This window comes from Ochotona princeps, chromosome 12, assembly GCF_030435755.1.
Source record: "Ochotona princeps isolate mOchPri1 chromosome 12, mOchPri1.hap1, whole genome shotgun sequence".
In the NCBI taxonomy this organism is placed as follows: domain Eukaryota; kingdom Metazoa; phylum Chordata; class Mammalia; order Lagomorpha; family Ochotonidae; genus Ochotona; species Ochotona princeps.
In genome coordinates this window covers 1,529,250-1,542,578 of record NC_080843.1, presented here as the reverse complement: position 1 = coordinate 1,542,578, position 13,329 = coordinate 1,529,250, and the positions used below count along the sequence as shown (strand labels likewise).

Below are 13,329 nucleotides of genomic sequence, written 5' to 3'. Positions count from 1 at the left end.
GGGGCAGGCATCATCTCAGCCATGTGTGGAGGGGACACGGGACGCTGTGTTCACACCAAGTCCTCAGGGATGCCCAGCTTCCCCAGCGGCACCCAGGCCGGGCACCCCACTGCGGGGACCCGGAGAAGGCAGCAGGAGCCACGGAGGCCCACGCCCTGCAGCTGGGTGAGCAAGTGCACCAGGGAGGAGCCCGCAAACCCACACACGACCGCTCGTCTTCTCAACTGCATTCTCACCTTTCTCTCCAACTTCGCCAGTCAATCCCGGCTGCCCTGGAACCCCGGGAGGGCCCTGGTCACCCGGAGGCCCCGGCTGGCACTCCACAATGCCATCTGAAACGCACACCAAAGGCACAGGATCGCAGTTAGGCAGGCTCGCCCTCTCTTCCAACAACCACACCACCTGGGGTCGTGCAGCCTTGGGGGGCTGTCTCCACCCCTCACCCTGGTCTCCCCCTCACTGCCTCTTCATCTTGCAAGGCACCCCCCACCTCTGTCAGTTCACAGCTTCACGATCTGGGGCTCAGAAAGGCCCGCCAACCTGCATCCGAACAACTCCCAGCCCTCCTTTGCCGAGCACAGATCACTCCAGGGGGGCAGCAAGGCTGCCAGTTCCAGCTAGGGCAGCACGGAGGTCATGGGCGCTGTCTGGTTGCATTTGCCTGTGGCCTGTTGGTTTGTCGGAGAGCTGCTCCCAGTGGGTGTGGCGGTGGGCTGGCCCTACATCTCCCCCAGCCCTCTGACCTGCAGGCCAGGCAGTGGACTTGAACTTTACACCTCTGAGAGCCTGCCTGTGGCTCCCAGCGCAGCGAGGCTGCCCGCCGTCCAGGCCCTGAGTCCTGAAAATGCTGGACACGCCCACTCCCACGAGTTGGAAATTACTTTTTCTGGAGTGGACATCCAGCCCCCCTCAATGGACTTCGAACCTCTAGAACTTTCTCAGAGTTTGCCTCAGCAGAATCAGAAGCTCGCGGCAGACACCCAGCCTGACACGTGAGGAAGCTCCAGGGAGCACTTGGACACATCTGCTCCCATGCCGTCCCCTCCCGGCCCTCGGTGCGTGTGTGGGCCTGAGCAGCAGACAGCACCTGCCATTCGTCACCAACACAGTGCCACTCACCTGCTGAACGTGTGGCGGTTCCTACAAGCTTTAACAACTGGCACGGCCGCCTCTGTGCAGCCCCCCAGGGGAATGTGAACGACTGCCTGACCGGCGGGCGATCCCTGGGCCCTGTGCTCAGCTCTGGCAGCTGTCCCAGCCCTGGGCAGCCCTGCCCGCCCATGCCCACTCCCGGCTGGATACCACGGGAACTCACTGGTGTGACCGGGTTGTCCTGGAGGTCCGGGGGGCCCGGGAGGACCCGGGGTTCCATCCCTTCCACTGGGTCCTGGCAGGGATGTGCCAGGGAAGCCTTGGTCGCCTTTTTCTCCTCTCTCACCAGGGAAGCCGGGAGCACCAGCCTGGCCCGGCACAGCAAAGCCTGGAACCAACACAGGCAAATCAGCGACTCTGGGAGCAGGGCAACAGCCAGGGCAAGCAGGCACGGACCGCCAACAGCCGGACACTGCCAGCCGGGCGGTGAGCTTCAGGGGGAACGGTTTCTCTGTGTGGGTGTGGAGCCCACGCACTTCCCTCGGCTCCAATGGCCTTCCCAGCATAGGCATGGAGTGGCAGCAACACTAAACATGTGGGCCGGGGCACTGAGGGTCTAGGGCTGGGGCTGGCTGCCAAGCAGGAAGAGCAGGAAGGCATAGCAAAGGGCACACCATGAGGCACTGTGACCAGGCTGCAGGCCACGCAAGATCAAGGTCAGCATCCACAGGTCTGATGGTTTCTGCGGAAACCCTCAAGAGAACAGCGTGTGGGAGGCACCAGCAGGAGGCCTTGCAGTGGGGACAGGGCAACCTCAGGCCAACTCACACTGGCCTTGCAGTGGGGACAGGGCAACCTCAGGCCAACTCACACTGGCCTTGCAGTGGGGACAGGGCAGCCTCAGGCCGACTCAGGCTGGCCTTGCAGTGGGGACAGGGCAGCCTCAGGCAGACTCAGGCTGGCCTTGCAGTGGGGACAGGGCAGCCTCAAGCTGACTCAGACTGGCCCGAGCAGGAGGGAGGCGGGTTTGGGATCCCAGGACACGAGCCCAAGGGCAGGACTGCAGGAAGAAGTGAGGGTGGCCCATCGGGGTGGGGGGAGACACGGGTTCAGGGAGCGACCCCCAAGCATAGGGCAGGACTGCAGGGGCCGCGCCCGAGTGAAGCTGGGCCCACAGGAGGGTGGCATGCGACAGAACCCACAGACACCTGCTCAGACAAGGATAGCAGACAGATGACACATCTCCCCCTAACTGGAAGACAGTGTGACACTGCTATTTGTCACAAATACCTCATGCGCATGATAAACACACGCAAAGCTAAGCACGGGAAAGGTGCGGGGCAGCGGGGGCATCTCACCTGGGGGGCCCGGCTGGCCTTGGATCCCTGGAAACCCTACAGAGAGATGGAGTATGTTGGGCTGCCTGAGAGTTTCTCCACCCAACACCCCCCGACACCCCACCAAGCTCAAGGGGAGCACAGAACACAGGAAGCCACCCCATGGTCTGGAGCAGCGTCCTGTAGCTGGGAGAGAGCTGCCGTGACAGGCACCCCCAAGTGTCTTCACGTCACAGTGCCTGGGGGAACGCAGCGGAGGCGTCCGCTTCAAAACCCAAGCACTTGCTTCATCCCAAGTATCTTCCACAAACTTGTTGAGGACACCCCCCCGCGAAACTTAGAGGAGACCAGGTCACGGGACAGCTCTGCAGAGCAGGAGAAGGCACCCTGGCCCGGAAAGGGGGTGCAGGAGGACAACCCTACCTTTAGGGCCTGGCTCTCCTCTGAGGCCCGGCGTTCCTGGGAAGCCTCGCTCTCCCTTCTCTCCTGAAGGTCCAGTGCCTATCACCTGGAAGACAAGGGCAAGATGGCCGCCTGACGTTGGGGCGGCAGCTCCCGAACCCAGCATGCGGGAGCAGTGGTGGGGTGGCTGGGTGCAGGACCCATCGAGGGAGAGGGCACGGGCATTCGGGCAGGTCCTGGGCTCCCCTCTGGGCAGCTGCTGCCCCCACACCAAGGCAGGCACACGCACATCACACAGCAGACACTCCACAGCCCCAGGCTACAGGTTGGGCGCCCACACATGGTTTTCACTGGGAAATATTTCTTTTCATGTCCCACCGTGGTTCTGTTTGTATTTTTTGAAATCACAGAGATCTCAAGCCCAGGAGGCCCTGCTGGCCACGTCAGACACAGTGGCTCCTCCTGGCTCTGATCTACTGACATGTTTGCAAAACGGCCTTAAACACAACCCTAGGTACCAACTAAATTAGCAGTTGTTATCCAAAGGAGCGTATTTTCCAGAACTTGATTTGGCTACTCCACGATACACACATGCAACAGACCAGCATGCCGTCCCCACAAATGTAAACAATCCTCCCTTGAGAATGAAGAGAGGGACAAAGGGGCAAACGTCGAGCATCAACAAAAACTAACAAAAAAGCGCTGATGAAGTTAAGGCAAAAACAGAGCAGTCCAACAGTGCAAGCAGCCACTAGTAAGACAGAACAGAGCACAGACCAGTGTGCAGGCTAAACCTCAATGGTGCCTCTCCCCGCTGTCCCACCTCCATCCAACTCCCTGCTGACGACCGGGGAAGGCAGCGGAGGACAGCCACGTCCTCGGGTCCCTGCACTCGCATGGGAGACCAGGAAGCTCTGGCTGTGCTTTGGATCATTTGAATGGATCAGCAGATGAAGGGTCTGTGTGTGTGTGTGTGTGTGTGTGTGTGTGTGTAAGTAAAACTTTCAAATATTAAAAACAGAACTGTGAGTATACACGAAATAATAAGCACATGAATAAGATTCAGTGCTTTGATCCAACAATCCCAGAAGTGTAGCTGCTGCTGTGCACGAACAGCAAGCAGAGCCACACTCAGCCGCCAGGGGACGCCCCGGCTGGGAGGAAGTGTGGGGCACATGGACACCACGGGGGCACAGTGGAGGAAGAAGCTCAACTCAGAAAAGCCTGGTGACATGGTCACAGCACATGGACAATCAGTGAAACGCTATCTACAAAAACAAATGGTTCTGTTCCGACCGAGGGTGGGTGGTCTGCTCTTCCGCCCTGCCCACTGCACAGGCTTCCCGGTGTGGCAGACCCCGGAGCAACCCTGGCTTTTCAGCGGTCGGAGCAGAGGCACGAAGGTCACGGCGTAGAAGGGGGGCGTGGGCGGCCTCACAGCATGCCCCCAGCATGCCCAGAGTTTCGTGGACACTGTCAAAGGGCCTGACCCCACCCGAGCAGACCCGACCCGCAGCCTCCCTGTGCCCACCCTGGAGGGCAGCAGCCAGCGCCATACTCACGATGCCAGGCAGGCCTGGAGGTCCGGCTTCTCCCTTGTCTCCCTGCAAGAGAAGAAAACAGCTCCACTTCCTGTCCACATGAGAAACGTCCCTCAGAAAGCAGGGTGCTCTCCTGGTAAGACGCGGCCCGGCCGCCAAGGGCCCCAGGAGCACTCTGTGTTGGCATGTTGGCACAAGCAATGAGAGGACGAGGGAGTGCTCTCACGCACATGACAACTACACTTACAGACTTTGAAATACTCCTGTCTCACACTGAACCAAAAAGTTGATGGACTGCTCAATGTCAGTTTTTTACAAATACACACAGCAGAGACACATGCGTGGGCAGGTGACGAAGACGTCTGGGTCGAGGTTCAGTGCCTGGCTCCGGCCCCTGGGACGCAGGGGACAGCTCAGGGACAGCCACTCACATGGGAACCCAGGACTGTGTTCCCAGCTGCTGGGTCTGGCCGCAGCCCAGCCCTGTGTGGGAACTCATGCTAAGTGGCTGCTAACGCGTGTGGCCAGGACGCAAGTTTCTGAGCGGAAAATGGGAAGGCCAGCCACACCCCTCCCCTCCAGCGCTGCTTTCTATGGCTTCTACTGCTTTACCGCCAGGAAGGAGTTAACACAGGCAAGAGACGCATGCAAAACTTGCAGGGTAGAACAATCTAGATCTTTTTCTTTTCCATAGAAACTGCATGAACACCATAAAAATCACTAGAAATGTGTTTCACCCACAGCATTTTTTTCTTTAAGATCCTTTATTCCAGTGACAGAGTAAGATAGATAAGATAATATAACAAAAGACCCCGCTCGGGGGTCAGTTCTCACCTGGGGGCCGACCCTGCCCGGGAGCCCTGGGTACCCTGAATCTCCAGGGAAGCCCTACAATGAGAGAGACGGAATGACAGTGACCAGCATGTCCGGGCGGTGCCCATCTCGCACGGCGGCAGGGAGGAGGCCACGGCGTCCAGCAAGGTCAGGCAGTGACCATCAAGGTCAGAAGGTGCCCGTCTCACACGGTGGCAGGGAGGAGGCCACGGCGCCCAGCAAGGTCGGGCAGTGACCATCGAGGTCAGATGGTGCCCGTCTCGCACGGCGGCAGGAAGGCGTGTGGAGGACTTACCAAGCTCCCCTTCTCGCCTTTCTCGCCGTCTTTGCCAGGCTTCCCCTGCACAAGGAACACAAACATGTGAGTGCTTCCTTGGGGAGCCCAGGGCTGAGGTTTCTCTGAAGCCACCTACATCCCTGTGCTCCGGCTGTGGGTGCAGGAGCAGGACGGAGCAGGTGGGAGAGCAGTGCCCTGGAGCCGATGAGGCTGCGGGGCTGTGGATTTGCTGAGACGCCGCCACAGGGCCCCAGCGTCTCTCCTGCCATCCAGGGGTGTACTGCTCAGCTCGGCCTCAGCCTCCTACCCCACACCCAGCCCCTCCGTTCCTCCAGGCTCCCAGACTGCAGCGAGGCTACCAGCCAACACAGGGGTCTCAGAGCCGCCCTCAGGGACAGCCTGCAAGACTCCCCCTGCCCGTGTTTGGCAGGAAGGGAAAAGGAACAGAACAGACTGGGGAGGTGCTCACCCGAGGCCCTGGCCTGCCAGGTTCACCTTTCTCGCCGATCCCTGGCATTCCCTGGAGAGAAAACAGCCCAAGTGAGATTGCCTGGTGCCTGCTGGCAAGCCACTAAAGCAGGGCGGTACAAACCTGCCAGAAACCAGCAGCCACTAAGTTCTCTCCCGTTCATGCAACGAGGACAGAAAGCCACCAAGTGCTTACCTGGAACCCAGGTTCGCCTTTCTGACCCTGGAAGGGTTGAGAGAGAGAGAGGTGAGCTGTGTCTCATGGTGAGATCAGCTTCACATGCTACGGGGACATCTGACAAAGGGAACCGCTGGTCTGAAAGGTGAGAATGAGCAGAGCCACCGGTGGCTGGCACCAGCTCCAACCGGCCAGGACTGTGGGCATCAGAGGGCAGAGAGCGTCAACCTGGTGATGCCCCCCAGCTCCAAGTCCGCACAGAGCAGGGGCAGCCTCAGACTGGCATTGGGGCGGCTGCTGCCCTACTCTGAGACCGTTCATAGCATAGGACCTGGGTGGGCAGCAGGTGCAGAACCTGGCTTTTGTTTGGGTTTTTTCTTGGTCCTTTAGAATATGTTCCAGAACAGACAGCTGGCAGTGGCTGCACCAGCCCGCACGCGTGACGGTCCGCAGTGGCCGCACGAGCCCGCACACCGCACGAGCCCACACACCGCACCAGCCCGCACGCGTGACGGTCAGCAGTGGCTGCACCAGCCCGCACGCGTGACAGTCGTCAGTGGCCGCACGAGCACAGAAGTACCTTTTCTCCCTTGGTGGCAAAGTCCCCTTTCTCCTGCACTTGAGCATGTCCTGGCATTCCCGGGGGGCCACTGACACCTTGATCTCCCTGTGGATATGAAAATAGAGAATGAATCAGGCAAAACAAACCAAAGCACCCAAGTTCAAGAGGGAAAAAGTGATGCCCCAAATAGAGCATCAATTTTAAAGATGTAATGGCTGCCTGATTTTGCCTCTTGGCATAAACTTGAGTTTCACAGGAAGAAGGCACCACAGTACCAGGCAGCAGGAGCAGCTTTGCTGCCCAGCGCCAAAGGGGCCGCCCCGCCTGGGGCATGCTTGTTCTACATCTGTACATCTAACTAAGGCCGTCCTGCCCAGTGACAGCACAGGCCGGCACCTAGGCCGGCTGAGGAGGGAGCAGGAGCTTACAGGCCACAGGAAGTAAGAGGACAGCCACCAGAGTCAAACCCCAGCACCCCGACTGCTAGAACGGGAAAGCTGACAGAGGCACAGAGGACGCCCCGATACCAACTGCCTAAGTGCCAAGACCACTTCACTGTAAGGCTGATTACGAACACAGGGCAGAAACTAGGGTGAGGCCTGCTGCCCGCTGACCAGCCCTGTCCATGCCCGCTGACCAGCCCTGTCCAGACCCACTGACCAGCCCAGTCCTGTCCAGACCCGCTGACCAGCCCAGTCCTGTCCAGACCCGCTGACCAGCCCAGCCCTGTCCAGACCCGCTGACCAGCCCTGTCCAGACCCACTGACCAGCCCAGCCCTGTCCAGGCCCACTGACCAGCCCAGCCCAGTCCTGTCCAGACCCGCTGACCAGCCCAGCACTGTCCAGGCCTGCTGACCAGCCCAGCCCTGTCCAGACCCGCTGACCAGCCCTGTCCAGACCCACTGACCAGCCCAGCCCTGTCCAGGCCCGCTGACCAGCCCAGCCCAGTCCTGTCCAGACCCGCTGACCAGCCCAGCACTGTCCAGGCCTGCTGACCAGCCCAGCCCAGTCCTGTCCAGGCCCGCTGACCAGCCCAGCCATGTCCAGGCCCCTGGTGGTGATCACAGCCCAGCCCTGTCCAGACCCACTGACCAGCCCAGTCCTGTCCAGAGCCGCTGACCAGCCCAGCCCTGTCCAGGCCGGCTGACCAGCCCAGCCCTGTCCAGGCCCCTGGTGGTGATCACAGCCCAGCTTGCCCACTGGTACCCAGGCAGAAGCAGCAGCTACAGGGATGCCCCATCTGCCCTGTCACTTGTGTGAACCTGAGAAGCCAGCAGAATGACACAGGGACCAGGGACGCACAGGCTGCCTCCTTCCCAAGATGAAGTTGCCTGTTCCAGCCTATGCCTTCCTCTTTACCTGCATGGCCCTTGGAAAGATCCACCAACTGCCAAACGTCACCTCGGCAGTCTGATGGCCAGGTGCAGCTGGCTGTTAGGCATTCTGGTCCTGGCTTGCTCTCCAGGGAAGATGCTGACTCACTTTGTGCCCCACTGTGTGCCAGTCAATGTCCTCACTGCGCTCTGCCAGTGGATCACGCCAGGAGCATGTCAGTGTATTCCAGCTCCTGAGAAAGCCACTCTCAACGCAGCAACCCCACAGCTCTACGACACATACAGTCAGCCTCAAAGACAGCCAGGCAAGAGTGACAGTGGCGCACGTCAGGAGGAGGCGACCTCAGCTGCAATGCTACACGCGGGAACACGCAGGAAATGCACTTACCTTGTCGCCTTTTGGTCCTTGGAAACTTAGACCCATCTGCCCCTGTGGGTAAAAAAATGTGGCTTTCATGACTGGAGCCATCAAGTCGGCCCAGACCATCCCACCAACATCATACATTCCCCGGCAGTGACCGAGGACAGAGAGGCAGAGGACCGTGGGGAGGAGACCCCTGGGGGGCTGGGTAGAGACAGACGCTTGCGTAAAGATGCTTTTTTCAAATCTTGTCATGAAATTCAGAACACCAAAGAACTCACCTTTTCACCGGGAGGGCCAGGAGGGCCTGGGGGACCCTGTGGGAGAGGACATTAAAGTTAAACACAACTCACAGACCCAGGGACCTGTAACCCCTGCTTCGTGCAAACCTTTCCTAAGGCTGACCACTTAATGTGATCCTGCAGTTCTCAAATTTCCTGTCTGGGCTGTGAAACTTTTGGAAAAAAAAGAAAGAAAGAAACTGGTCCGGGACGATCGTTAATACAGCACAAAAGCTTGGGCAGCACCCAAGGCTGCCAGCCTCTCACCAGGAGCCCTGGGGCTGTGGGCTGGCACTAAACATTTGTCCTGGGCATCGTCTTCAAAACCCAACGGGATAGGCACTATGGCACAGCTCTGGGGCCGCACCATCTGTGTGGGCACTAATTCCTGCCCCAGCTGCTCCACTTCCGATCCAGCTTCCTGTTAATGGGCCTGGGAACAGCACAAGAAGTACCAAGTCCTCAGGCCCCTGCATCAGCGTGGGAGACCCTGATGGAGCTCCCGGCTTCGACCTGGCTCGGCCCTGGCGGTCACGGCCCTCGAGGGAGTGAACCAGCACATGCAAGGTCAAGCTCACTCCGTGTTTCTGACTTTCAAATAAATCAATCTTCAAAACCAAACAGATCCCGAGGCTCCCTGAGTACATGGCAGGGAATCCAAAACAAGGTCGTGTGTTGCCAACGGTCTCAGGCTCTTTTCCGTCACCTTAGGAGGGAAAAACAAGATCTGCTTTCCACATCTATTCACAAGAACAGAAAAGAGGCTACACTTCAACAAGTGACTAGCCTGGGAGTGGGCATCTGGTCTCGTGGCCAGGATGCTCTGGTGCCCACATGGCACAGCCTGCCTGCCGTTGTCTTCCAGCTCCAGCTCCCTGCTCACACACCCCGGGAGGCGGCAGGAGACGGCGCAAGTGCCTGGGTTCCCGTCACACATGTGGGAGACACAGAACGCGTTCCCAGCTGCTAGCTGCAGCCTGGCCCAGTCCGAGCTTTCACAGGTGCTTGGGGAGTGAACCAGTGGACAGGAGATTGCTGTCCAGCTCTGTCCCCCATTCTGCAAACATTTACATATAATGTACAGCTGTCTACATGTATGTGGCTGTGTGCACACATTTGTGTCACCCTCAGGCAGGCGTGTGAGGTGAATGCAAGGTGCCTCTGCTCAGAGCACTGGCTGCGGGGCCCCCAACGGACCACCCCATGCTGCGACAGTGAAGCTCCCGGGGCCCACCCCATGCCGTGACGGTGAAGCTCCCGGGGCCCACCCCATGTAGTGACGGCGAAGCTCCCGGGGCCCACCCCTTGTCGTGACGGTGAAGCTCCCGGGGCCCACCCCATGTCGTGACGGTGAAGCTCCCGGGGCCCACCCCATGTCGTGACGGTGAAGCTCCCGGGGCCCACCCCATGTCGTGACGGTGAAGCTCCCGGGGCCCACCCCATGTCGTGACGGTGAAGCTCCCGGGGCCCACCCCATGTCGTGACGGTGAAGCTCCCGGGGCCCACCCCTTGTTGTGACGGTGAAGCTCCCGGGGCCCACCCCATGTCGTGACGGTGAAGCTCCCGGGGCCCAGCCTGGCCTGTCTTTGCATCACTTACCGACAGTGGTGGCATCTGTTTTGGGGCAACTGGCCACGCTGAACTATACTGCCCCTTCCCCCACCCTGGGACAAACAGAGGCCACTTGTGTTCTTAAGAGGCTGCCTGTGACATCCCCAAATCAAGAGGTGCAGCCACCAAGTTCGTCTTCCTCATGCCCACCCCTTCTGCACAGCCTTTCTCCAAGTGGCTGTCTCCGCAGATACCCTCAGACACTTACGGGGGGTCCAGTAAACCCTGGTGGGCCCACGGGGCCTTGCAGCCCAGGCAATCCTGGCGGGCCCTGCAATGGATTAAGAGGGGAAAAGAATTAAAACACCAAGTGGGAAACCATTGGGTTCTGGCTGGGAATTACTCAGTGAATGCTCACCGGCAGCCCCGGGGCTCCAGGAAATCCTCTTTCGCCTTTAAGCAGCATCCCAGGCACATGGCCAAGTATTTCCCCGGGATCCCCCTGGAGGGTGGAAAAAGAAGACAAAGTTGCAAATCCCACTCCAAAGTACAGCTGATCTCAAAGCCCACACTTGGCAAGACAGGTGGGGACAGCCCGGATCGCACCAGCCGTGCGCAGTCACCTAGGACGTGGACAGCCGAGGGCCTCAGATGTGGCGCCCCTGGCTGTCCACCCTGCAGATGGGACACCAGGCTCCGGTGGGCAGGCTACATGGGCAGGCTGCTCTCACAAAGACACAACCCAAGAAAGGCCAGGAGCGACAGCCCGAGCCCTGAGACAGAGGAAGTCCTTGGCCTGCACACCGGCCCTGTTGACTGCAAGCGGGCGAGTATCACCCAGACCTCCCCTGGCCATGGCAGAGCCTGGGAACATCAACAGCCAATAGCTCAGCGAAACTGACACAAAATCAGTTTCTTTGTAAAAAGAAACTGTTTTCAACAGCAGAATCCCTTTAATAAATTTGAGAAAGTAAAAACAAGATTACCTTCATGCCTGGCAGCCCGGGAGGGCCCTGCAAAACAAAGTGTGAGTATTCGGTTATTTTTTTTTTACTCAAAATCTCATTAGCATCAAGATGTGTGTGCAAGAAGCAAAGGAAGTGAGGGGAAGGGAGAGACCACCCCATGGGAAGAGCCCGCTACTCACAGGGTTCCCCATGAATCCAGGCAGGCCAGGCGGGCCCAGCGGGCCTCTCTCTCCCTGAAGGAAACAGTGGGCTCAGTGGCCAAGCCCCAGACACCAGTGGTGGCTCCGTCCCACCCTCCAGGAACTGTCCCCTGCTGGTCAGAAATGGAGCCCGACAGTGGCTGTCGCTGGCTGTCCCTCTGCGTGCCCACGGTTAACAGAGACAAGTCCGAAGGGAATTTTCCTGCCCGACTTAGTCACTGACCAGAGCAATTTTATAAGTCTCCGGAAACACAGTTCCATCTCCTCTGTACACCTCACCAAAGAAGGACAGCTTTAAAACAAGCGACTTTCTGAGCTAGGTTAACACAGCAGCCCCTCCCTGCCACCCCAGTACACAGGTGCACAAACGGGGCCCCCAGGGCACGGTTCCGGCTGGCAATTCACCTTTGTACCGTTGCATCCTGGGATACCTGGAGGGCCGGGGGGACCGTCTTGGCCAGGGATACCCTGTAATTGACCAAGCAAAGAGGTGACCAAAACAGAAACCCCTCTGGTGGTAAAATGGTTCATAAATGAAGCACTTTATGTACATACAGGAAGTCCTGGGTTCCCGGGGTAGCCGGCCGCCCCTGGCGGTCCCTGCAAGAACAGAAACAAATGCATTTGATCCCGAGCAAGGGGGCACCTCACACCCTCTCGCCGCACACACCCGGGTACCTAGCACTTGGAGGCACCAGGCAGCCTCCCCCAGGGGACAGAGATTGTCCAGGCTGACCACAGCAGTCCTACATCACAAGCCAACTGCTGGTCACCCCCAAACCAAGGCCACACATTCTGAACCTAACTGGGCTTTCCGCTCAGCCACGTGGACACTGGGGCGTTGTGAAGGGGCACACCCACACCCCACTGCAATGTCAGTGCTCTGGGAAGCAGCAGAGCAGCCCAGCCACCGTCTGGGACCGCAGCTCGCCATCTGGAGCTGCTACAATGCACCCACCCGAGGGTTACGAGCTGTTTCCTGTTGTCTCCTGCTCAGGAGCTGTAGAAGTGTCAGCAGTGCGGCACTTACGGTTACAAGCTCTTGTTAATTTCTTACAAAGAGCATCCGTTATTTTATTGTATTTAATGTTTTTGTATTTTCCAGGAATGGGAACATCAGGAAAAGTGGAGTGTAAAGAAGGAAGAGGCAGCGAGCCAGGGTTAAGGGCACGGCCTTTCCTGCCCAGGAAAGCCACCTCTCCATCATGACTGCCCTCCCTCTCCGCATCCCAGGCCGCCAGTCACAGCCTGCACCTGGCAGACACGTGCATTAAGAGAGAACCTGAGCGTGGCACAGCCAAGTGCTTGGAAGCACGGTGTGCACACAGCACGGTCACGGGGAACAGGACAGGACCAGAGGGACCCCCCAGCTCATGCCCCATCCAACACCAGCTTCGCCCAGCTCATGCCCCATCCAACACCGGCTTCGCCCAGCTCATGCCCCATCCAACACCAGCTTCGCCCAGCTCATGCCCCATCCAACACCGGCTTCCCCCAGCTCATGCCCCATCCAACACCAGCTTCGCCCAGCTCATGCCCCATCCAACACCGGCCTCCCTCAAGCTCATGCCCCATCCAACACCAGCTTCCCCCAGCTCATGCCCCACACCAACACCAGCTTCCCCCAGCTCATGCCCCATCCAACACCAGCTTCGCCCAGCTCATGCCCCATCCAACACCGGCCTCCCTCAGCTCATGCCCCATCCAACACCAGCTTCCCCCAGCTCATGCCCCACACCAACACCAGCTTCCCCCAGCTCATGCCCCATCCAACACCAACTTCGCCCAGCTCATGCCCCATCCAACACCAGCTTCCCCCAGCTCATGCCCCATCCAACACCAGCTTCCCCCAGCTCATGCCCCATCCAACACCAGCTGCACTCACCCTTGTCCCTTTCGTGCCGGGCAGTCCTGGCTCTCCAGTGTCACCCTAGAAGAGAAGA

At 59.1% G+C, this 13,329-nt stretch overlaps 1 protein-coding gene across 1 annotated transcript in view; it reads right to left on the bottom strand.

Annotated features, from left to right (window-relative positions):
- The window catches only part of COL4A1 (collagen type IV alpha 1 chain), a 105,444-nt gene that overhangs the window by 29,526 nt on the left and 62,589 nt on the right, over nt 1-13,329 (bottom strand). The window contains exons 4-22 of the mRNA XM_058671005.1: nt 13,272-13,316; nt 11,942-11,986; nt 11,792-11,854; nt 11,366-11,419; nt 11,205-11,231; nt 10,637-10,720; nt 10,487-10,549; nt 8,668-8,703; nt 8,414-8,455; nt 6,710-6,796; nt 6,148-6,174; nt 5,953-6,003; nt 5,502-5,546; nt 5,207-5,260; nt 4,394-4,435; nt 2,853-2,937; nt 2,451-2,486; nt 1,316-1,480; nt 237-332 (exon numbers count right to left, since the gene is read on the bottom strand). Coding sequence (XP_058526988.1) covers nt 237-332; nt 1,316-1,480; nt 2,451-2,486; nt 2,853-2,937; nt 4,394-4,435; nt 5,207-5,260; nt 5,502-5,546; nt 5,953-6,003; nt 6,148-6,174; nt 6,710-6,796; nt 8,414-8,455; nt 8,668-8,703; nt 10,487-10,549; nt 10,637-10,720; nt 11,205-11,231; nt 11,366-11,419; nt 11,792-11,854; nt 11,942-11,986; nt 13,272-13,316 — 1,147 coding nt within the window. The remainder of the gene's footprint in view (nt 1-236; nt 333-1,315; nt 1,481-2,450; nt 2,487-2,852; nt 2,938-4,393; nt 4,436-5,206; nt 5,261-5,501; nt 5,547-5,952; nt 6,004-6,147; nt 6,175-6,709; nt 6,797-8,413; nt 8,456-8,667; nt 8,704-10,486; nt 10,550-10,636; nt 10,721-11,204; nt 11,232-11,365; nt 11,420-11,791; nt 11,855-11,941; nt 11,987-13,271; nt 13,317-13,329) is intronic.